Below are 25,477 nucleotides of genomic sequence, written 5' to 3' on the forward strand. Positions count from 1 at the left end.
TCTGAATCACAAATTTATAGATTGCGATTTAGTTTAAACAGATAATGAGACTGGGCACAAAGAAAATCAGAATCATTTTCATGCAGCTACTCCAACCTAGCTACATTTCATTCTTTGGATTCAACCCAGTGAATGGACTTATTCTTCAATCTCATCAAGACATGTGGGCAGATATTAGTAAACCATGTATCCACAAACGGTCATTTCTTAATTAAATAGTAACATAACAAATTAAAAAATTGTTAAAATCTGAAATCATAATTAGAAAAAACTTAAACCTTTCAGTAAGGACTTCAAAAAAAGAAGAAAGCAGCATTATAGCTAAAACATGCATTTCTGTAACATATGCAACTTAAAAACGTACCTTAAATCTTCTTGCAATTTTTCTGTAATTTTATTGATGTCTTCTTGAGTTATCACACTTCCAGGACCAACACTAGTGAAATGATAAAAAATTTCAGCATTTTCAAGTAAAAGTTCTTGAAAGTTCTGTTTAGCTTTTTCAGTAATTTCTCTCTGATGTTCATCATAAATTTCCAACAAATCTTGTTCAGAAAGTGATTCATAGCATTCCCGACCCATGAAGAGCACTTGAACTTCCGATAAAGGTTTACCAGGAGTAACATAACCGGTTTCTTCCAGAAGTTCCTTGAATTGTTGGCGCATCCTATAAAAAGGTTAGATAATTTAATTAAGAGTTGCTGAAGCCTACACAGATATTAGTTAATACACTTTATTTAAATTTCCATCTAAGATTTTTTTAAAAAAAAAAAATCAGCATGGATTTTAAATTGCTGAAAGAAAAATTTTTAATAAGCTGATTTTCACATCATTGACACACATTAAGTGTGCCTTCAATTGAATCTACAGTGCATCTCACAGAAGAAAAATGAATGCATGGTTGTATAAAATAAAATCAGACGCAATTACAGCATAAAACGACATGCAACAGTATTAACCCCCTTTTAGGGGCGGTGGTCGCAAACAAGGACACCAATTTTAAAATTTTCTATAAAAAAAACTATTGGCGTTAAAATCCCAAAAATTGCTGGAAAAATAGCATACAGTCTCCTTTTAGAAAAATAGATGGCAGCATGAGCAATTTTCGTTTCTTTTATGGCATTAATTTAATGTTAAAAATACCCTGGTTTTTTTGCCTCAAATATTTGAAGAAATGAAATTTTCTCAAAATCAATTACCCATTTCTTTACAATATCCATGAGGTTTTTAATAATTTTGTTTAATCTTCAAATTAATTTAAGAACGAACCAATAAGTTTATTCAAAGGTGTCCTCATCTGAGGACACCACCCGTCTAGGACGTTTAACCGTTCGCCTTTCTTCGTGTGTAATTTGATATTTTGTAGAGAAAGATGTGATGTTGATTCTGCATTCAGGGAGGAGTTTTATTTCATTCATCTTCGGATTCGGGAAAAAGAAATCCGTTTGAAGCTAGAAAACATTTCACATTTAAGATTTGCCTTTTTCTCTAGACAACTACTTAAGTTTCATCCTCATGTTCTGCTTTTTTTTTTTTTTTTTTTTTTTGCTATCCTTTTCTATAAATATTTCGTTTTATAAAGCCATAATTTTTTACTTTAACTTATTTTTTCATTATTATTATTATTGCATTCAGCATGTAAAAGATTTTTTTTTAAAATCTTTTAACATATGCCCATAAAATGTCCCCCTCGAAAATATTCGCTGTACAGTATAAAAAAAATGTACTCAAAACACAAACAATGTGCAAAACAATATTTTCTCATTATGTATTGGACGAAAAGATACTCCCACATGCTTTGAAAAATTTCATGCCAAATAATAAATTATTTCAATTTTGTTTTTTATTTGATATTTTTCAACTTATTAATTGATAAATTTAACACAATAAATTTAATAGTAAATATTTTTTTAGAATTTTAATCAGATCATTTTTATTCTTAGTTGAATTAAATTATAATTTATTACAATAATTTGTATTAAACTGTAATAGTTATTTTTTATTATTTATATTTATAAGATTTATTAGTTTAGAAATTTTACCGTAAATACATTAATTCTGTATATTTAATATTTTAAATGTTTCAAATAACCTAAAACGTGAATAAAAGTGTTTATAAACCTAAAATATACTGCTACTCTACTACATAATTACTGCTAGCTCTAGAAGGACGGTGTCCTCGTTTTAGGACACCACCCCCGGCCAAAGAAAATAAGTTTTAAAAAAATTGACTACAAAAATGCCTGTGTATACACTTATTAATCATTCTGATTGCGTTTTTTCATTATATTTCAAAAATTTTAATGACCCGCGCCAGAAAGGGTTAAGAATATTTTTCCTTTTTATAAGCAGAATGCTAACACAATATTCACTATGTACAAAAGAACATAACAAAGCAGGGGGAGGGGACATAAATTTCACTGATAACACGAATATATTAAAAAATAGATTTAGTAGCATTTCAGAACTTTTTCAGAACTAACTTTTTACAACCATTCAGATACTTTAAAAACCTTATAAGGGTGGACAACAATTCTGCTGTTTGAATTTCCCTGACTCTTTCGTCACATTTCCAGGTTTTTAAAGACATTTATTTCCCTGACTTTTTTTTTTTTTTTTTTTTGGATGTTTCTAACATCATCAGAACGATGTTACTTTAATTTAATCTCTTTAATTATTGCACAATATGTTCTTAACTGTTTGGAATTTGATCTGAATCTTTGGCTTTGATCTGATTTCGTATACCATCAAAACATAAAAAAAGTGTTTCCCTTCTCATTTTGAACATTTTTTTAAAAAAATTAAGAGAAATATGAACTAATGAAACGAATAAAATTCTTCTGTTTAATATTATTTTAAAATTGTAGAATGTATGAGGAATTTTAAACAAAAAAAAAAATGTTAAACGAAAATATTAACAATAACATCCGCCCATATGAAGAATTTAGTAAATCCGTATTCATAACATTTAAAAATAAACAAAAAAAAATGTTTTAAGGACGTAATAATATTGTCCGATACTTCACAATTCAATAAAAAGATCTCCGAGATGAGGGGAAAAAGCAATTATTGAAAAATTCTTATTTGATTAAAATGAATTGTTTCAGAATTATAATAATGGGTCAATATTTTACATCCACTTTTGAACATTAATATCCAAAATTCATACTATCGATCTTGTAACACATGGTATGATAGAAGGAGGGAACATCTCCATATAATCTTTTTAAATAAAAGAGACTTATTAAAGCTTAAATCATAACAGTAACAAGAGCTGGGCTTTAGTTAGGCTGCCTTTTCCCATAGTATCCAAACCATTTTCGCTAATTATGCCGACTGCTTGACGTTTTGAAAAAAAGAAAACAAAAACTTTTGGTGAAAATATTATATATTTATGCATACATGCAATAAATTAAATATGGCTATTAATCTTTCTTTCCCCTAGTCTGTTTTTGACTATCAGTAAGAGTTTGATTTTCATTAGTTGCCAACGACGTTTCATTCTACTTACGAAAAAATATCAACGAATTATGTTCGATAAAAATTACTGAAAAAAATTTATATTATATTTTTCCGATTTTAGCAACCTCTCAAAATTCCCTGTCAATTTCCGGTTTCCTGGTCTGCTGGCCACCCTGCTTATATATAACCTATGAACCTTATTTAGTACTAAAATTTCATTCGATTACAACTACAATTTAACTCTTTACCCATTTAAAAAACTTTAGTTCTTTATAAATTCCAATCCATGAAATCAACATACATTCCAGCATCTCCCCATTATTAATTACATATTTTAAAGCAACAAAAATGGTTAATAAACAAATAACCTTCTATGACAGCTTTCTTATACATAAAAAAATTCTACATTTTACTGCTTTTAATTTATAATAAAAAGTTTTAGTATTGCCAATTATTCATTAATGTGATTTTTTCCCCAAAAAAAGCATAGTAACGAATTAGTTAATACGATATACATTGTGAAAATAAAAGGGGTGAGAGATGAACAATATAGAAATAATAACCCCTCTCCACCAAAAAAACCAGCTTTAAAATGCATTAAATAATGAATGCTCTTCATTCACTTTTAGGTATAAAATTTTTCAACTCACTCGGAAACATTAAGTGCACACAAACTCATATTTTATAGTTACTAAAATTCATCCAGCAATTTCATTTCGAATGAATTTTTATTTATGCAATCTTGTTGGATAACAAAATTTAAATGCAATATTGTTTTGTATCTTTCAACTCACATTCTGTGAGTAAATGTGAAGTTTTGAACCAACTTTAAATTCAATAATGATAGTAATTCCAGAATTTAATTTACCTGCATAATAATATAGTATTTAAACTGCCTTATAATAAAACTGAATAAATTAATTTAAATACTGTTAATTCAAAAATAACTAACTCCTAATATACATCCTTCAAAAAATAACATTCTGAAAATTAAATTTTATTTAACTTTGTAAGCACATTAAGATACATATGACATATATAATACTTCTATACTGTATATCAACAAAACAAACATAAGACATAATTCCATTTAAAAACTAAGTTCAGAATATTTTAATCATAAAATATTACATTAACCGGGCCTTAACTTTTCTTAGAGAATCAAACTGGTTAATTCAACAGCTAATATAAAAAAATAAAACTACATTATCTATGATATAAAATCCATAAAAACTTTCTTGTAAAAAATTCAAACAGAAGTATATGAACAAAATAATACAAAACTTACAAAATTAAGATTTTTTTATAATGATAAAGAAATAATCATCATATCCTGAAATAAGTACAATAAAATATTACATACTCTTTCCTTCGTTCTTCAGCTTCAAGAGCAGCTTTATGTTCTTCAAAGCATGCTTCAGCTTCTGAAGAATCAAGAATGTCTAGAGGAATACGAGTTTCATTGCTGTCGACCAAATCACTCTCTTGCCAAGGCTGTTCATCAGGACTTTCCAGAAAATACTGAGTGAAGTCTGGATGTTGCTGAAGCTTCATTCGTACAGTTTCCCATTCACTTAAAATGAAATAAATACTTTACTTCTAAGTAGGTAGAAAATTTTGTATAACAAAAATGAGCATTTCATGAATAGTAGGGAATCAAAGGATGAATATTGAAAATATAAAAAATTATACTAATGTTTACAGACTACTCAAGTGATTCTTGCATTATACATTCATATATGTTTGCCTTATTTAATAATACAATAACTGCAACAAATTGGTGCATAATTTGATGAGGATTATAGGCAGGACTTAAGATTTTACATTTATTAAGGGACATAAAGTTAAATAAATTTCAAAGAAAACTGTAGAGAAATAGTGCAATTATTTCACTGATAAACTAAAAGAGTAAAATTAATAAGTAAAAGACTATAAATTACACATATACTGCTAAAATTTAAATAGAAAAAAAAGGAACAAATGAAAATTATGCATCAATTAACGAATGTTTGCATTTAAGTTTTGAAAACAAATATTTTAAGTCTTACTAAATTTTCTCTGCAAAATAACAGCATTTACATGGTTAGAACCACTACCTAATTTAATAATGACTTTAATACTGCATCAGTGATTAAAAAGCAAAATGGAGATTTTAAAGAATAAGAAAGAATAAAAATATTAATACGAATAAAAGAAAAACACCATGGAGCTTAGAAAAATAATTTTAAAAAAATCTTAAGTAGCCTAAGATTTTTCTAAAAATATTATCAAAATATAAAAAATAATTGATAATGGCATAAAAATTTTATTTAAAGTCAGTTTTATGACAAATTTTTTCCCTAACACATAAAATAAAACTAAAATTTTTTAAAATGTTAAAACATCTGGAAATTTTATTCAAGCTTTATTATGAGGGAGGGACGGTAAAATTTTCAACAGAAATAAAGACAGCAAGTAGCACATTACATGCAGGTTTGGAATGAGATGCTTGTATATATACATTTCTTTGTAAAACATAAAAGAAAAATAAGAGAACTCTGAATTAATTTCATCTCAAAAGAACAAGAGCAAGATCAAAAATTTAACACTCCCTACCAACTTCTTTTAGTTTGTTTAACCGTAACATCTAGTTATATCTAACTCTCAAGTCAGAAAAGAATAAAGCTGTTAAATTCAAAACAAGACTTTGATAATACAGCCTAGAGAAGTAATGCATAAACTTTTTAAGAGCATCCCCCATGTCCCAAAAAATATTGTTACAATATAATTTATTGTGCCACTTAATTAGGATGAAAAAAATATTTTAAAAACTTTAATATTAATGTGATGAATAAAATTAAAAATGCATTTAGTAACATTTCTCATAATCTGATTCAAATTCAATTGAACTGATCATTTAAATTACTATGCTATTATTTTCAAATTTGCAGCAGGCTGGATAGAACCTCTAAATGGGCCAAATATGGTCCACAGGCCATATTTGCATATATATAAAAGGCCTTAAATGGTAAAAATTATGAAAGTTTTGTTTAATTGTTAATGAATGACTTACAAATAAAATTTTGTCTGTCCTACATGTGAAAGCAATTATTCACATAAAATTATCCAAAATGATATACTAGGGAAAGGATCAATTTTATTGTGATCATACTTTATACCATTTTGAGTCACAATTTTTGAAAGGATCTTCAAAATTTTGATATATCTGTCAAATCTTAAACTTCATTAAATGATATTCAAAGTATTTGAATTTTTAAAACTCTTTGAAAAAAGAGATCTTGCATTCTTTTCAAACGAAAAATGTTAAACATTCATAAAAGTATCTACAGTTCTCTATTCTTTTTCTACAAATTTTTCAAGCTCAAGACAAATTTTGTTGTTTAAAAAAAAATTCAATATAAGAAATCAAATATACATGTACTACTTCTTTACTCAACAAAGCGTATTTTAGAGATAAGAATTTATTTGAAATTGTAACCATTTACAGATTAATATACGAAAATCAGCCTTATTACTTAAGAAAATGTTTCATTTCGAGATATTTTTTTTATTTTATTCTTTTTTTAAAAATCTAAATTGAAGACATTTTTTTCAGATCAGAAAACAAACTTTTTCTTCAAGACTGAATTCATAGAGTATTTTTTAAACTAACAAAACATTGCTAGATATTAGTTTACGAGCTTTAGACATTGAAATAAAAATTAAATAGACTCCTAAGACCAGCAGACTCCCTAAATATTTATGGAGGATAATAAATATACTTATTAATTGAGAATTTATTTCACAAAAGATTATCATTTTACATTAGAGCTTTACAAATGCAAGTTGACATAACATTGAGGGCTGGTAAAAATATATCCGAGTTGACGTATCATTTACAAGGCATTTTTCTTTCAAATTCTTACAATATTTATCAGCCCATTTATATTTTTAAAAATCCAATAGGACTAAAATATTTCATCAAATTGAATTAATAACCATTTTTAATTGAATTAAAATTTAGTTTTCCTTATAATTAATAGTCCAACAGTCAAATTTCTCATTTCATTCCTAGCTTAGGGCTTAATAGTCCAACAGTCAAATTTCTCATTTCATTCCTAGTTTAGGGCTATGACAAAAAATTTTACATAAATAAAGCCGTAAATGTAAAACAAATGTACAAATTTGGGTTATTTATTGTTCTATGAGAAGGCAGCTAATTTCTATCTGTGAAATTTATTACACAACGTATGATTTGGGCTTACTGGTTACAAATGAATACTTTAAAAACAAAAGCAAAATGAAAGCCCTAATATAATCAAATGAATAGGATATTTTCCTATATCCAAGGAAGTAAAAAAATTGGGAACATGATAAATCTTTTAACCATTTTTACTCTTAATTTTTTTTTTTTTTTTAGCTTTGAAAGCAGTCAAAACTATTAACCCTTTGAAAGGCAATATATATATTTTTTAAATTAACTTAAAAAATGCAAGGTTGAAGGAAGCTCTATTCCTTAACAATAAAATATTTAAATTTTTCCTGATATTAATTTTCTCATAAAGGGGTTGGATGGCAAACTGATACTTGTACAAAAATAAATATTATGTTTTAATAGTTATTCAAACACTTTTCTTTATGTTTTATTTATTTTCTCACACAACTTACACAATAAATTGATGGGCTGATAATGCTATAATAACGGGCAAAGCCTATCTTGTTCCATAGTTTTGAATTTCGGTAATAAAACCTTTAACAGACAACAAGTCGGAATACACCAGTTTAGAAGTTAGTGTTATCATCTGAATGACATCTTAGAAGTGACAGCATTAAAATACTATCATTTTGGATGGACAAGACAGAAATATGATTCTATCAAATGTAAACTCAATTCCATATCTTTAAAATAACTCAAGAGGAAACCAAGTTTAACTGCTTAGTGGTACACTTTGAATCAGATTTACTGGAAAATATATGGGATATTAAGGATTTTTCAGTCAATAATATGCGACAATGAAAGAAAGACTCTTGTAAACCTTCAAAAAAAAAAAAAAAAAAAAAAAAAAAAAAGAAAAGAAACACCAAAAAAAATTAAGAAACATTCCATATTAAAAAAAAAAAAAATCGTTTACATAAACCTCTAACAAGCAGAAAAATGGACAGGCCAAAAATGAGATGGTGTCAGTAGAGACAGACTTCCTGGCTATCCAGGAAAGAAACTGGCACACAAGTGTCAAAAACAGAATGCGATGGAACAGAATTCAGAAGAAGGCACTGGCCCACCCAGGGCTGTGTAGCCAAAAATGATGATGAGTTTTGGCCTTCAGAATTGATCCTCTTATTTTCCAATGCTTCGAAACAGAAGCATTATGAGGATTGAATTTCTTTTTTTTATAATTTGATTTACTGATAAAATCATCCAATGTTTCTTGTACTTCATCTATAGAAGGAACTTCTCTCATTGTTGTTTAAGAGAATATAGCACCACGATTTTGCATTTCAATATTGCAAAATCAATGACAGGAACTTACTAAACAACGTATTTGAGATATCTCGGTTCTGCCATTCACTATCAGGGAAAATTAATACCACTACAAGTAACCATCTACCACCCATGAACTTCCTATGTTCCTTTAGGGGAAATGTTATATATATTTTTAAATTATCAAGACATGATGTGGTATCTAACTAAAGTTTTCAAAATGGTCTTTGATCTCTTATATGTTATATATCAAAATTATAAAAAATAGCTTTTCAATATTTAAAAATTTGTGTAGCGACAGGCATTATAACACTGTGTCTCACTAACGAGTAATATAAAGAATAGGTTTTTTATTAAAATTCATTTGAATTGAAATACACAGATACTTGATGGTTCCTCAAATAAACTTATACATAACATATCAAATGTGTTTATTTTAACTGAACAGATTTAAATATGAGGGAGAGAGGAGTATGCAAACAATTGAGCAATACAGCAGCTTTTATAAGACAGCAGCTAAAAACAATAAGCCTAGATTCCTTTCTTTTTGTTTAATATGTTTAAGTATCTTAAATAAAATAAAATATTAATAAAAGAAAACTGTTAATAATGTACAGAAAGTAATAAATATCCAATAAAAAGATATGCAAACCTATATAGCAAAAAAGATTTTGGGAAAAATTAACCAATTTATTTTTATTTTTCATATACCTAATTAAAAAAAAAAAAAACTTGCAGAATAATTAAGAACATTAAAATTTACTTTTTGAAACACTAGCCGCCTTATGGTGACCAGCTGGTTCGCCAATCTTAATGCTTGTTAAAATTTTAATAATTAAATGTATGTAACTCCTATTTTAATAGCTTCTTCATCAAAATATTTTAAAGTTTCAAATTTTGATATATAATTCACTCATAATATTATAAAGGCCTTCAGCAATGACGTAATATCCATCTCTCTAATTTTCTGTTAGCTCCCGCAGAATTTATGCTTTAGATTAAAGTGGAAATGATTAATATGCAATTAATACAAAAGCATTTTTTACGGAAACGAAGCATTTTTTTTTTTAATGAGTACTGAAAACAAGAGTCGCTGAGTATTTAAACCTTATGGGCCCTAAAGAATGCCTTTCTTAATTTATGTAATATCAAGAAATTTTCTCAGATTCATCATGAACAGTTCGATTAATTGACAATGTTTAGTTTTAAATGCATCAAACACCAAGAAAATAAACAGAATAGTTTGAAATAATCGGTCGGAAACATGTTAAGCCTTCAAAACCAAGTCTGTATCCGTTGAAAATAGAGTTGCCAACAATCAGAACACAATGCGCATGTTTGAATTTTCAACGCCAATTATGGTAACGCAAATGCGTGAATTTTCTACGCCAGTTGGGGTAACGCTACGCAGATTAGAAATTTTTAATTTCCTTTATTCTGTTTTATTTTAATTCAAAAGTACTTCAGAATGAATCTGAAAGATCGATTAATTAATAATGTTTAATTTTCAATGCATCAAACACTAAGAAAATAAACAGAATCGTTTGAAATAAACGGCCGAAAATATGTTAAGCCTAACCTCGTTAGCGTTTGGGGGAAACCTTAACTCATTTGGCGGTGGTGAAATGAAACGACTTTTGGCGTGAAAATTAGTTTTTAATTAATTAAAATTCTAATTAAAAAAAGGGACCCCAGGTACACATTCCCGACCTCCAAGATATGCATGTGCCAAATTTGGTAGCTGTAGATCGAACGGTCTGGCCTGTAGAGCGCCAACACACACACATTGCGCGTTATTATAAGTATAGATATGCTTGTTTGAAATATGTTAAATGAACAAATTATGTTAGTAATCTTGTGCTCCATTTCATTTTGCAATACTGTTGTATTCCAAACTTCCATAGTTTGTAGCTAAAAAAATTTATGATTACATAATATTAATTTAGATCATTTAAATCAAGAGAGCCTACAAAAATCAACTTTACTACTATATTATTCATCATAAAATAAACAATACTCATGAATAAAGAAAATTAAATGACATATGAACTTTATTTTGGACATGCAAAAACAGAAATATAATTAAAGGGGGAACTCTTTAAACCTTTCCGGCACAAGTAATTAAAATTTTAAAAATATAATGAAAAAACATGCGATTAAAAGCTTATATACATATGGATTTAGCAGTCAAACCTTTTTTTAACTTCCCTCCTTTTGCAGGATGCCTAGACAGGTGGTGTCCTCATTTGAGGGCACCATCCGTCTAGAGCATCTCTGTATAAGAAAATCTTTCAAAACAGATGCGTAAATTCCTTCCTTATTACAACAGAGATAATTATGAATATTTTAGGTTAATAGACACTTTTATTCATTTTCTGGTAATTTGAAACATTTAAAATGGTAAATATAATCTATTTACTACAATTATAATTTAAATTCAACTAAGAATAATAATTTTTCCCGATCCAAAAATAAATAAACCTCCCCTGAACACAAAATCAACATCACATCTTTCTCTACAAAATATCAAATTACACTTTTCACACGAAGAGAGGCGGCGGCGTTCAGCGACGAAGAAGCAGTCGTCCTAGACAGGCGGTGTCCTCACATGAGGACACCTTTGAATTAAGCCAGTTTGGTTTGTTCTTAAATTAATTTGAAGATTAAACAAAATTATTAAAAACCTCATCGATATTGTAAAAAAATGAGTAATTGGTTTTAATAAAATTTTATTTCTTAAAAAGTAAAAAGGAAAAAAAAACCCAAATTTGAGGCAGCAAAAAAAAAAAAAAAAAAAAAAAAAAATCGAGGTATTTTTAACATAAAATTAATGCCATAAAAGAAACGAAAATTGCTCATGCTGCCATTTATTTTTCTAAAAGGAGACTGAATGCTATTTTTCCAGCACTTTTTTGGAATTTTAAAGCCATTAGTTTATATTATATATATATATAAAATTTCAAAATTGGTATTCTCTTTCGCGACCACCACCACGGAAAGGGTTAAAAAGCACATACTTTTGAAAAATAGATTTAGGGCAGGATTTTAAATCAGAATTAATGTTATCATTTCAAAATAATATTCCTTATAACAGAATGTTCCACCTTCCTTATCAGAACGATGCTGCAGAAACACAAGCACTTTTGTATAGTTCTAAAAGGAACAAAGAAAAAAGATAGAAAAGTCTCATGGACAGAAGAGGTCATAATAAACTTGAAAAGTGTAAATCTAATCTGGCTGATGCCGCTCTTTTAACTTCCCAAGATCTAAACTTGGTATCTAACGATCTAAACTATTTACTAATCCACTTGGGAAAACTGGTGCAAGACCTCAACATCCAATATAATCTAATACTCCATCTAATCTAATCTCTAATGTGGATCCAATATTCCATAATGATTTCAACAACAGATGACCTAACAAATTCACGGTTTTTCACATCATGACATTAGAATTACCATCAAGCAGATGAGAAAAAAAAATCTTTTAAAAAGAGATGAAAAAAAAAAATAAAAGATTGGGCAAAGGCATGCATTAGTTGTCAAAAATGCAAAGTTAATACATGCACTTAATCTAAATTTAGGAGATACTAAGAACTAGATTCAAAATCCAACATTGTTATACAATGACGTAATTGGCCCGTTATCCTTTTCACTATGTACAATGCATTGCTTGACCAGCATTTATTATTTTCTCAAGTATTACAGCTGAAAAAGTAAGCAAAGCATTCTATGAAGTTTGTGTCAGCAGGTTTGGAGTATCTGTTATAATAATTACAGATCAGGGAAAAAGTTCCAAGTCCCAGTTATTTAGAAACCTGGCTGCAATATATGGTGCTAAAGTACTGCACACAATACTATATAATTCCCAATGCAATGAAAAAATCTTACCTACACATGAATTGGTCATTTAAATAAAAGAATAATGGATGCATTGTTTCACATGTTACTTTAAACTTTATTACAGTATTCATTTTACAGTTTATCTATCATTATTTATATTTTTAAACTTGCACTCAGTTTTATCATGTTGAAATCAGGCCCGAGATAGTGCTATATGACTTTGTCAGCATGAGAGCATAGAGAAAAAGGCTCCAATAGTTAGTTATAAAATGTTTTTTTGTGTGTGTAAAATCGTGTTTTTTCAGGGAAAGACACCTATATAGAAAAATGTAAAAAGTAAAAATATGAAATACATAAGTAAAGAATACAGCAAAAAGCGCGACTCGAACCCGAGAATCTGCAGCACACGCGCCAGCCATGCTGTTCTGACCACTATACTGTAATGCTCGCAAATTCATAGCGGAATAAACTTATTCTAATATTAAGTTATAATGTGTGTGTGTGTGTGTGTGTGTGTGTGTGTGTGTAAAATCCGATTTTTTTTTTTAGGGAAAAAACCTATATAGACGAAATTTTAAAAGCAAAACCTCACCTAAATATAAAATTTGATCCAAATCATTTGAGCCGTTTCCGAAATACACAAAATAAATGTTTATATTATATTATATTATATATTATATATATATATATATATATATATATATATATACAAGAATTGCCCAATTAATCGATAAAAGTTAAGATTTTTTTTACAAGCTGGGATGTTTACCTCCGTATGTTTACGTTTTGCTTGGACTGGTGGCGCCATCTCTTGGACTTATAGTTGTAAAAAATGGGGGAGGGGTGCGAAATCGCGTTTTTTCAAGAAAGACACCTATATAGATAAACTTATAAAGAAAAACTTTATCGAAGTATAAAATTTGATCCAAATCGTTAGAGCCATTTATGAGATACATGTAATAAATATGTATACAAGAATTGCTTATTTAAAGATATAAGACAAATGCATTGTCCCTCTCCTCACATAAGCACATTTAACATTAAAAGGTAAATGAACAGAATGTGTGAATATATTAAATATTAACGCAAATGATAATGATGGTATCTAAAAACTTTCCCTAACCTAGGTTTCTATAATCTTCATGCAATCACTGGTAATAATTCATTTCCAATATACTGATTTATTACTTTAAATAAAGAAACCAATACACAACTAAATATGTTTTAAATTTAAATAGAATTAAAATTCTATTCTAAGAACCCTGCCATGTCTATTATAAAGACAAGAAATTAAAATCACACGGTTTTACAAAGTTAAAGTTTTGCTATTAAGAATAAGATGAGGGCTTCAATCTAACAATATATACAAATTTCAATTTTTAAGGCTGAAAGTTTTACTGAAACACAAAATTCCTTCTTCGTACCCCTCAAAATTACTATTAAGAAATTCTTTCAGGTAAAAAGACTTGCCTCATTAATGACTGAAATTAGAATTCAAGCTTCTTACTAGATTTGTAGGATAAACTGTTGTTAACAGAAGAAAATTCACATAACATCATGCAAATTTTTAGAACAATGATGCAAGATTAATTGAGAAAAAAGACAATTTAAATACTTAAGTAAAATAATTGATGCAACGCTATCACTAGATACATAATTAATAAACTTAAAGGAAGCATATAAAATTCTACTCTGGTTAAAACGTAGAAAATGTAAAATGATAATGAATAAGAGAATAACTATTTAATAAAAGTTGAAATTCAATTTTTAGGAAATGTATTTAAATCCTTAATTAGGTATGAAAGAACTGGGTTTTTCCGAGTTGATGAGCTGTCAACATTTTTAAAAAATGCACCAAAACAAGGCAAGCAATTTAATTTTTTTTTAATTTGCAATAACCACGAATTGTACAAGGGACCATTCAATTGTTGTCTTTGATGTATCTAACCTGGTTTTCAATGAATTAGGTTAATTATAACAGTCAATCTAATAGCTTCTGCTAACAGCTAGGACAAGAATATTTATCAAGTTTGAAAAACTCTACCCAGTGCTTCACTGTTGTAAAATGTTCATGTTGAATGTTGTTTCAAATGTTGAAGAAATTGCATGCACAATTTTTGCTCAAAAGCTAGATATTAGCTATAGCTCATGATAATAGGAGAGAAAGTATCAAGTAAGAAATTCTGAAAATTGTAACAAGAAGGGGTCTCAAGTACATTTTCACCAAGTATGGCATTCAAATTATGAGAAAGAAGACAGTTAAAAATCCCTTCTATGTATATTCTAGCAGAATTATTAAATTTCTGAAACAAACTGATGATAACATCTATCTCTTTCATTTATCTTAAAAAAACATGGAGAACATAGGTTTATTTAATAAATGAGGTATAAATTAACTTTTCAACTTATGGTAACTTTTAGAAATATCAGCAAAAAAAAAAAAAAAAAAGTAATGGTTACTTAATTTATTAACACATTAAAAACAATAACAAAGAAAAACTTACCCATCACCAATGCTTGCTAGGTCAGGCAGCAATTCACCAAGAACTTCAGGCAATATCCTAATATACATCTGCATTTTCCTACCAATGTATTCTTCTTTAAGCTTTTTAACATGCCTTCTAAACATTTTTTGGGCAGCATCATGACCAAACAGTTCACAATAGTGGATAAAATCCTGATTCTGTGCAAATTTTTTACTTACTGAACTCCAAAGAGCTCTATAATCAGTGACTTGTGCACGAATAAGTGATTGATACGCTTCAGTACAAAAGTCTAGGACTTCTTTTCTTGACCTAGCAGATTCTAAGAATGGCACGAGTTTGGCTTTGCCTTTAGTCCGATCTATCATTTGTGCAACTATGATAAAAGTCAAATCTACATTCACATTTTCATGAGATGATGTTTCTACAATAGGAATGCTGTTCTTAAATTCTTTCCGATTCACTAAACGTTCCGCTTCCTTTACATACATCTCTTTTGCTTCATCATTTTTAGTAGTGGCAAGAACTACTGGTTTCTTGGTTTTCAGAAGATTGGTTAAAATTAAAGCTGTAAATTCAACTTGTTTTTCTATGCTCCGTCCTTGTACTTCACTGACATCAAAACAACATACAAAACCATCAATATTAATTTTTCCATCAGGTAATAATTTTTGCTCATATTCTTTTTCAATACCTAAAATTTAAAAAAATAAAAAACAATTTGGTCATAACTTATCAATTTATTTATGAGCATAATATTAACAAAAAAAAATCACAAAAATCATTCAATCAACACCTTTTAAGAAATTATGCTAAAACATAAATTATAAGAGCCAGTAGTTTCATAACACAAATCAAAGCCAGAAAATTCAGACAGCACAAAAATGTAGCAAAGTTTCACTACTTATAAATCATAACTATTACCCCACAAGGGCACTGCCATTTTCATTTTTACCATTTCATACACAATTCTTTACACTGTAATTTGTAACAAGAAGGTAAAGAGCAGAAGTTATAATTAAAAAAAAAAAAATCCCATCACTTTCGAATATTGTAATCAGATATGGGTCTAAAAATAAAAATTGCATTTGAAGAATTTATTTTAATAACAATAAATTCTGTTGTTTTTGAAGATTTTCTTAAATGACAGGCAAAAAAGAATTTTTAAAAATTAATATGTGTTCATAAAAAAAATTGAAAAGTTGAAAATCTTGCAAGACAAATATGACTGCACAAATTGAATAACATTGCTCACAATTAACCATATTAAATACTTTCAGTTTAAAATGAACAATTAAACAAAAATTGGACACTCAGAAGCTTCAAAAGAATTTAGTCCTTCAGACAAGAAATTTTATAAATATATTGTTCATAGTTGACAACTGAACTACACATCACAATCAGCAAATTAGCTTTTCTATAAAATGATTGTCCGATACTAATTATTTTCTTCCAATTTCTCAATTCAATGCAAGGAATTTCTGATTTATAAACTTTAAAAAGACCCAATATGAAATGAATGCAAGTTTTAACACTTCACAATTTAAATGAGTTGGAAAAAAAAATTCCAGGAACAGGAAATTGATTTTGATAATCCAAGGCCTTCTCCAGCAACAATAACTTTCTTTCAATAATAAAGTCCACTTCTTTGTAATATGAAATGAAGTAATCTTTATAGTTAAAAAGTTATGCTCCACATATATGATTTGTTACTCATGTATTCATTCCAGCCAAGTGGAAGATAAAAGGCCACCGAGCATAGGCACTTCCCAAGAACCCCCCCCCCCCAGACACACACACATTATTGGCACAAATAATAAAGAAGAATATTTTTAAGAAAGGACATGTTATTTGAAAAAACTGCATTTATAAATTTAAAAAAAAAAGCTTTAAATGCATCAAAAGAATATTTACAATCCAAAAAGTAGCAGTAGTAAAAAGAAAAATAGACAATTGTAATCCAACATTTCGACATCTTCAATCAACATGGATTGCAAAAGGAGGAATCGAAAGTGTTTATTATTATGATGTTCATAGAATGCATTGCTTAAAATATAAGTCCTACAAAATATTTTCTGAATTGTGATGATTAGCCATATGAACTGCAATTTATTTTCAGTCAGCAAGGCTTAGGAAGACAAATTAATTTCCTTAGTTTTAAGGGAGGGATGCATATATAAACTTAAGTCAGTCTCCTACCTCCTTAAAAGCCTCAAATTTCTAATGAAGTCAAACTTTCAATGACAACTTATTGTCAGTTTGCTTAAGAAAGAAAAAAAGAAATGACAAGCTGGACTAATCACTTCAGTATGAGGGTTTAAAATTCCACTAAAAAGATTGATAAAAATCGTTACTTATCTAAATAGATATTTTTTTATTCTCATTTTTACTAAGAAAAATAGTTCTAATTTAAATATTGATTGAGCAAAAGCCCTTTTAATACAACCCAATTAAAAATACTGTTTCAAATTATTTCATTATAAAAATACAGTAAGAACAGCAAAGTTGCTTTAAAAGACATACCTAACTGATTTTTGCATATATACATTAGTTTCTCAGCTGAAGTTAATTTTGTTGCAGCGCTTCTCTTATAATAAGGATCGGTTTTCCCACTCTTGAATGGTTGAAATGATGAATCATCAATAAATTCTGTTTGCTCAATAACATGGAAATTGAAATCCTGTCCTTCTTCCGACAGCTTTGAAACCTCACCCCAATACAGAAAGTGGTCATTATTAACCACTCTACCACTGAAATCTGTTTGGCTTAACACAGAGATATGATCAGTGTAGTAATCATCAGCCAATGAACGAATGAAGCGATTACAAAGACAGGATTTTCCAACACCAGTACTTCCTTTCTCTTTCTCTGTTCCAGATAAACCAACGACAGCAATATTAAAAGTGCGCTGGGTTTCAGACTTTCTTGCCATATCTTTTCCTCACAGTAGCACAGGCACCTCCTCTAATCAACACACTTTTACACCTGTGCCTGGTCTTAAAATCACATACATATTTTAGTAACGAAAAGTATATTCAGCCTAATCACACATCTTAAGTATATAAACATGATCAATAAAAAATTTTCATGTGGCTTCTAAATCGGAGAGTAGCAAGTTACACATGTCATCACAGATACCAGGGCTGCTATCTATTGGGTAAATAAATTTTTCCTCTGGAAAAAAAAAAAAGAAAAAAATTAATAAAGAGCAAATATCAATAACATCAATGACAACAATTTAAAAAAAAAAAAAAAAAAAAAAAACCTAATGCCAAACTCCAATTTTTTGTCAACATGACAAAAATATTCAATTCATTAAATGATATCAATATTACCCTAGATAAAATTTCTCAAATTTTTCATATTCCACAACAGGTATTAACACCTTAACTGTTTCAGTAGTCAGATCTCATTAAAAAAAATTTTTATAAGCTATTATAATGGAAGAAACCATAAATAAATTCAAAGAGAAACTTTCGTATAGACATTTACAGTACCATTTAACAAGTACTTTGGGTTTAATTGATATAGAAGTTACAAAAACCTGAAGTAATCAATTATACGATTTTGAAAAGCTTCTGTGAATTTATATAAAAAATGTTACAGATCAAATTTATAGCTCATAGAAGTTACTAAACAGGGAGGAATATAAAGGTGTTAAGTAAATGAAAAAGCAGTAAATCATTAAATTGGTATAAAATATAAATCAGATTAACTACCTATCAGAAAAATCTTGCTTAGATTTTAATTTTTAATCATTATAAGATAGACAACATTGAAAACATCTTGAAAAATACATAAATTTAACAAATCATATTAAATTATTTTAAAAACAGGCATAAGAAATTACAAGAATAAGAAACTGCAAACCTATTGTAAAAAATGATGAAATTCTCATCATTTTTGCTGCTCCATCTGCAGCATCCATGAATATGGGTGCATATAAAAACACCTGAAAATGGAAATTATTATTAGAAAACAACACGACAAAAGAAAACTTAGAACAACATTAACATATATTTGAGAAAAATTAAAGAATTTTAAATTAAAATAATAGCAGGAAAATATTATATTAAATAACTTTTGATGAAACTATGCAAATGCTAAATGCAACTAAGCATGACTTCTTTTGCAGATAAAAATGCATTCGCAGTAGACAAATACATTCTTAACATGCACTTTACACTAGCCGTCTTCTTTAAGACAGTTTAAAAAGTATGAAAGAAAAAAATCTTCTTCAACTTTAAAAATAATTTAATATAATTCTGAAAACAAAGCTATAAGGAATTAATAACTAAAATATTCATAAAAAGAAATGTGTCAGCACAGAAGTCCTGAAGAGCTATAATACTGTATTAAATAGTTACATTAAGTTCTAATTAATTAATATACATAATCAAACTTGGTAAATAACATCTATACAAAGGAGGTTACCATAAAATTTTGCCAAACATGAAATATCTCAGGTTCTTTCAAAATGAATAAGAGCTAATACATCAGGCTAGATTTTCAGAATTTTTTTTTTAATATAAAAAACCATTCCAAAAATGTAGGTTTTATGGCTGAATAGAAAATACATATCTTTCACATGAAAATGGAAATTTTACCATATTCTATTCTTTGCTTCAGGAAAACTTGATCCCTTCTTTAAACATGATTTAAAAGCCTGAACACACTATTTCATTCATACTTTGTTAGAAAACAAACAATACATATCTGGTTTGAAATACTTAATATCTTCAAGGATAAAACAATGTTTGTCATCCTGGAACAGAGCTGTCAAATTCTTTACTTTCAATTTGTTGCATTAAAGTACCTCAAATTTTGACATTCTGAATTCAAGCATAACTTGATATCCCCCCAAAATATGAAGTTTCTTACAAATTAATCTTGAACAAAATAAGCAATCTGTTTTTCTTTTAACTAAGTAAAAGATTTAACTATTACAAAGCAAGCAGGTAACAAGATAGAAACCCTGATTAAAAATTATCTTATCAGCAGGATTATAAAGAACTCTTACTTTCTATAATTAGCTCCATGTTTAATATCACATTTCTAAGCAATTTCAAGGTCCACCCCCCCCCCTTTTTTTTTGTTAAACCAAGAATCTTCATAATGCCAAATAAAATTGCTTTGAATTTTGAACAAAGAAATTATCTGATCAACTTGCATTTCAAATCAAGAGGGAAAAAAATTACTATCCTTCTTGATTTTCTTTGTTCCTTTCTTAAAATAAATGAGCTGCTCGGGTGAAAAAAATTTTCAACGACTACCGATTTTTAAAGAAATTTGGTATTTTAATACCATTCTTGCATAGTTTAAAAATGATAGCTCTTTTCATTATTATAGGACTTTTTTTTTTCACAAAAAAAAGTCAATTTTCATTTACAAAAGCACAAAATTCTCAAACAAATTACAGAAATAATGCCTAAAATCAGGAAGAATTCATAACTAAAATAGTTTAGTTATGTTTAACTTCAGTGAAATTTCCTGAAAAGAAACCAAAAGTAAGGAACTAACCAATCAAGAAAAATGCAAGATTAAAAATCAAGAATGATTTAATTTAAAATCTGAATTTCATTCCATTGACTAGATAAAATTCATTATATGGAAACAACCAATAATAAAATCTTGTAAATAAACATGAGCAAACGGAAAAGAAATTAATTCAGAACTATAGCATGTATAATCAGTCAACATTAAATATCTCCTGAATAAAAAACTGTAATACCATTCTTTAACCAATGGAAATTATTATATCCTTCCTTTTTCATTTAATCACCATTTTATTAAATGCCTTAGTAACCAGTAGTATTATCCAAAAATATTTATGTTTAATTTCAATCAAATGTCTTGTATATAGCTTAGTTCTAGTTGATTCACCAGCAAAGTTTTTAAAATTTCAAACAGTGGCACATATTTAGGCATGCATTATTTTCATACACCTATTCTGTTCATTCAGCTCAGACATCAGCATAGATTGAAGGGAGTTTAGAGCTTTAATATAAAGTCAGATATCATGAAAATTCAAATAATTTCATAAAATGTATGCAGCATCAAAGCAAACTCATAATACAGTAATTAAAATAACTCGAATCTCAAAATTTTTATGTGCTGCCAAAAATGTTTCATAATTTATTTAATACTATCAAAAATTTCAATTGACAATATATATATATATATATATATATATATAGACAGGAAAGAAAAACTTTAAAAAAAAGACAATTTTATAAATTAAGAAATTTTATAAATTAAAAAAAGAAATTTTTTTTTAAATTATATACTATAGGAAACAGTATTAGTATTTAAAATGAACAAGCTATGAGAATCAGTTTGCTCTCATAACCGAAAGAAGAATTATTAATTTTAAAACTAAAAATTGGAGGGGGGGGGGAGAATTACATAGCAATTATGCATATATCAGGTTTTTAAAAAGAAAAAAAAAAAACTTTAAATACATAAAAATCCTTCTAAGGAGAATGATATTTTTTGACATTATCAAAAATTCAAAAATTTAATTTTTAACTATGTTTCTAATTAAAGTTTTGAAGAAAAAATTACTTAATAGTACCCATTCCCAATCTCCAATGTATGTTTATGCCAAATTTAGTAATTCCAAGTCCAACAGCCAGATCAGTAAATTGTCAATAAACAGACATTCATTTGCTTTTATTATTATTACTAGATATATCTGATTACTGATTGGCAATTAGTTGGTTATCTAGATTATCTATCTAGATAACCAATTAATTCCCAATCATTTATTAGTAATAATAATATGGTTATGGTAAATTTAAAATTTGCACCAATGAATTAAGTAACTTAAAAACAATGATTGAAATAAAAGAACAAGAAAGGAATTAAATATTGCACAAAAGATATAGTATTTCAACTGAATTTTGATACTTACATAGAATATAGATAGATATATAGAATGCTTTGCATGTAATGAAGTTAGTGAGTTAGTCTTATAAATTTAACTTTTAAAATATAAGTTAGGCAGGATAATTGAAAAAAATATAAGAAAGTTTATTTTATTTCAGTCATGCATAATTTTAATTTAATACACAACATTTCCAAATTTTTTTGCTAATTATTAGGTCACTGAAAATTTATTTCAAATTATTTTATTTCTTTATGGTTTTGGATTATCTAATATTAAAAATGGTTAAAAGAGTTCTTCCAGCACTAAATTTCTATTTTATATATATTAACCTAAAATATCTTCTTACAATGTTGATTTTCAAGAATATAATATGCAAGATATGTGAAAAAATGCATTTAGTACAAGTATTTAAACAAAGAAGAAATATTAAGCTAATAAATATAAATTTTTCAACCTTCCAAGTCCTTTTGTACTCTTCATCAGAAGGGGGGGGGGGTAATTAATCATCTTGAAAATTTATCAACTATACTGTTTCATTCATAAATAATAGTAAAATTTAAAAAATTTCACTGTTTACTTAAATTTTATTTATCTTATAATATTATCATGCTTCTTTACTTAATAATGATACCTATATAAACTTTTAAAAATTCTGCCTATTTCATGAATTTCTATATCTGACAAATTAATGTTTCTATCTTGAAATCAAATGTTTATTAATTCTATAACCTGTAATTTAATTTAAGCTTTAAAATGAAGATATGAAATTAATATATAATTAAAATTATTTCTTCATTAAGTAGAAACACTGCCCTAACTAATAATGAATGATAAGTAAAAAGTCCAAGACTTTTACTTCATAATAAAATATTTACATAAAGTTCAAAATATGTTAGTAAATAGGCATAAAAAATTCATAATTATAATACTTGAGTAGAAAGTACTAAAAATAAATAAAAATTTCTTTAACTGATTTCAACAATTTTTTCCCATCAAGAAATAGCTGATCTATTGACTTGAATCAGCTAGCTGTTCAAGGACATTTTTTTCCCCCTTAAAAATTTAATTAAAATTCACAGATTAATAGAAATCTTAGAATAAAAATTTAAATAATCAAACCAAAGAACAGATGACCCACTGACATGGAGATAAATTGTGACTTGCATAGAGGAAAATATAGGATAGAACTAATTAGTTATAATCAATCTATTATCTAAACTTCTGATCTCCAGATATTTTTCCAACAGATCTTTCCACTAATTCCACTTTTATGCCAAAATAATAAGGATTATGCGAGAAATAATCCTTAATCCAAATAATAGAAAATTTTTTATTTTGCTATTTATAATTCCTTCTATTACAAGTGCCATCTTTTTTGAAATTTATTTTTTAATATTTACAAAGGCTTTTAACTTTAAATAATTTCTTCTAAGTAGAAATATGAAAAGTAGGAAATCGTAACATAAATCACTTTTTAAGTAACGAAAGGTTGCAATTAAAAGCAGTTTGATGCCTATATTGAAAACACAAAAGAAAAATAAATTTTAAGCATGCTGGGCAAATATAATTATTGTTAATGAAATATTTCTACTAATATGCACAATTATATATTAGTTTATGTATATGTAAATTACAAATTCAATCTAGAAAGATTTTCAGTCAAGACTATGCACAATTTTACCTTTAATATTCCTGGAGTTAAAATGGCACAATTTCTTTTCCTAAAATTATCTACACAAGATTATTCTCATAAAATCAGTAGAAACTCAAATATGCTTTACTGATGCAAGAGTGAAGCACAAGTTCAGGCATCCATTCTCTTATTTGACTATGATTCAAAGCTATAATCCAACCATTAAAATCAAGAAAAGTGTTCTTTTACCATTTATGATTTAAAGCTGAAGGAACATAAATGGAATATGAAAGGATACGACAACCAATTAATTTCAAATATTTTAATCTTTTCAGATTAATGAATATTTCCCAAGAGAAAATATATACATATTCTTTCAGATTATTATTCTTTTTAACATACGCAGAACCGCGATAGATCTTCACAATTAGTTTTAAGCCACTAACATTAGGATATGATTTACATACTTCAATAAGGTAAAATGGAAAGCATTTTGCTAAGATTCATAACATCTGCAATATGTACTGCTCAGGAATCTTAAAGGAAAAACTCACTTATTACTTAAACTCGCTTATTACTGCCTTGAAGAATTAAACTTGTGTTTAATTCTTTTAGACAATGAGTTGTAGTACCTCAAAGACAAAGTTAAGATGGGAAATTTTGTTAACATGCAGATTAATTTTAGTTTAAAAAAATATTTTTTATTAATATTTTAGTTCTTACATTTGCAAACCTTTGATAGGAGGAAATATCTAGATGTTATGTCCTCAATATGTCATTTGTTTTAAGCTTTAGGTGCATTAGTAAATGAGAAGCTATCTTTTTTTTTTTTTTTTTTTTTTAAGTCAATGACATATAAAAGCTCCAAATAAGAATTAACTGTGAATTTATAAGTTTACATATATTTTACCCAATCATTTTAAAGCTAACCCATTATATAATATTAACATAATACATACACATTTCAGCCAAGGAAAGGATTATAAATTTTTAACTGCAGCCAGATAGGGAGGAAGGCACACATGCAGCCAAATCCAACTTTAATACCACACTAGCATACAGATGAGTATATAACTCAAAGATCCAGAAAGAAGCTGAACCAGAGCAAAAGACAGAATTGTTCACTGTACAGAAACTCGCAATTTTTCCATTATTAAATTAACTAAATCTCGTGCATTTAATAAACTGCTCCGTAACAGCTTTAAAATGCATTTTACACTCTGGATTATTATTTCCTTACTGGCAAATTTTCTAATTTCTAACAAATCACATTTTGCAATATATTTAATGCTTTTCATTAAAAGAAACCCAATTTTGAATAAATAAGCCCAAACAAAACTACTTGATGAAGTTTTACGCAGTTCATTTTTAAGAAGTTAAATTTCAGTACAAAAATTCAATGAATATATGCAACATAAATTGAAATTTTATCAGTTTCATATCATTAAAAGTTTATTTTATATATTACAATAAAAGAGCTATTTTTAAATACAATTTTTTTTTATTAATAAATACAAAACTTATACTTCAAACTAAAACTCTCATACTGGTGGAACAAACAGTGAAGATAAGAGTTTTATAACAAATCTCTCCATCTGATTTTTAAAATCATATTGTACTTCATACAGCAAAATAAAATTTAATGTTCTACTAAATTTTTTTAACTTATAATGACCAAATTTTTAAATTTTTACATTTCAACTCTTA

At 27.5% G+C, this 25,477-nt stretch overlaps 1 protein-coding gene across 8 annotated transcripts in view; it reads right to left on the reverse strand.

Annotated features, from left to right (window-relative positions):
• The window catches only part of LOC129960953 (rho GTPase-activating protein 190-like), an 87,577-nt gene that overhangs the window by 56,977 nt on the left and 5,123 nt on the right, over nucleotides 1–25,477 (reverse strand). For all 8 annotated transcript variants that reach the window (XM_056074719.1, XM_056074716.1, XM_056074718.1 and 5 more), the window contains exons 2-6: nucleotides 19,119–19,200; nucleotides 17,772–18,422; nucleotides 15,270–15,942; nucleotides 4,826–5,035; nucleotides 365–667 (exon numbers count right to left, since the gene is read on the reverse strand). In XM_056074719.1, coding sequence (XP_055930694.1) covers nucleotides 365–667; nucleotides 4,826–5,035; nucleotides 15,270–15,942; nucleotides 17,772–18,180 — 1,595 coding nt within the window. In that variant the 5' untranslated portion in view covers nucleotides 18,181–18,422; nucleotides 19,119–19,200. The remainder of the gene's footprint in view (nucleotides 1–364; nucleotides 668–4,825; nucleotides 5,036–15,269; nucleotides 15,943–17,771; nucleotides 18,423–19,118; nucleotides 19,201–25,477) is intronic.

Source organism: Argiope bruennichi, chromosome X2 (genome assembly GCF_947563725.1).
Source record: "Argiope bruennichi chromosome X2, qqArgBrue1.1, whole genome shotgun sequence".
Lineage (NCBI taxonomy): Eukaryota > Metazoa > Arthropoda > Arachnida > Araneae > Araneidae > Argiope > Argiope bruennichi.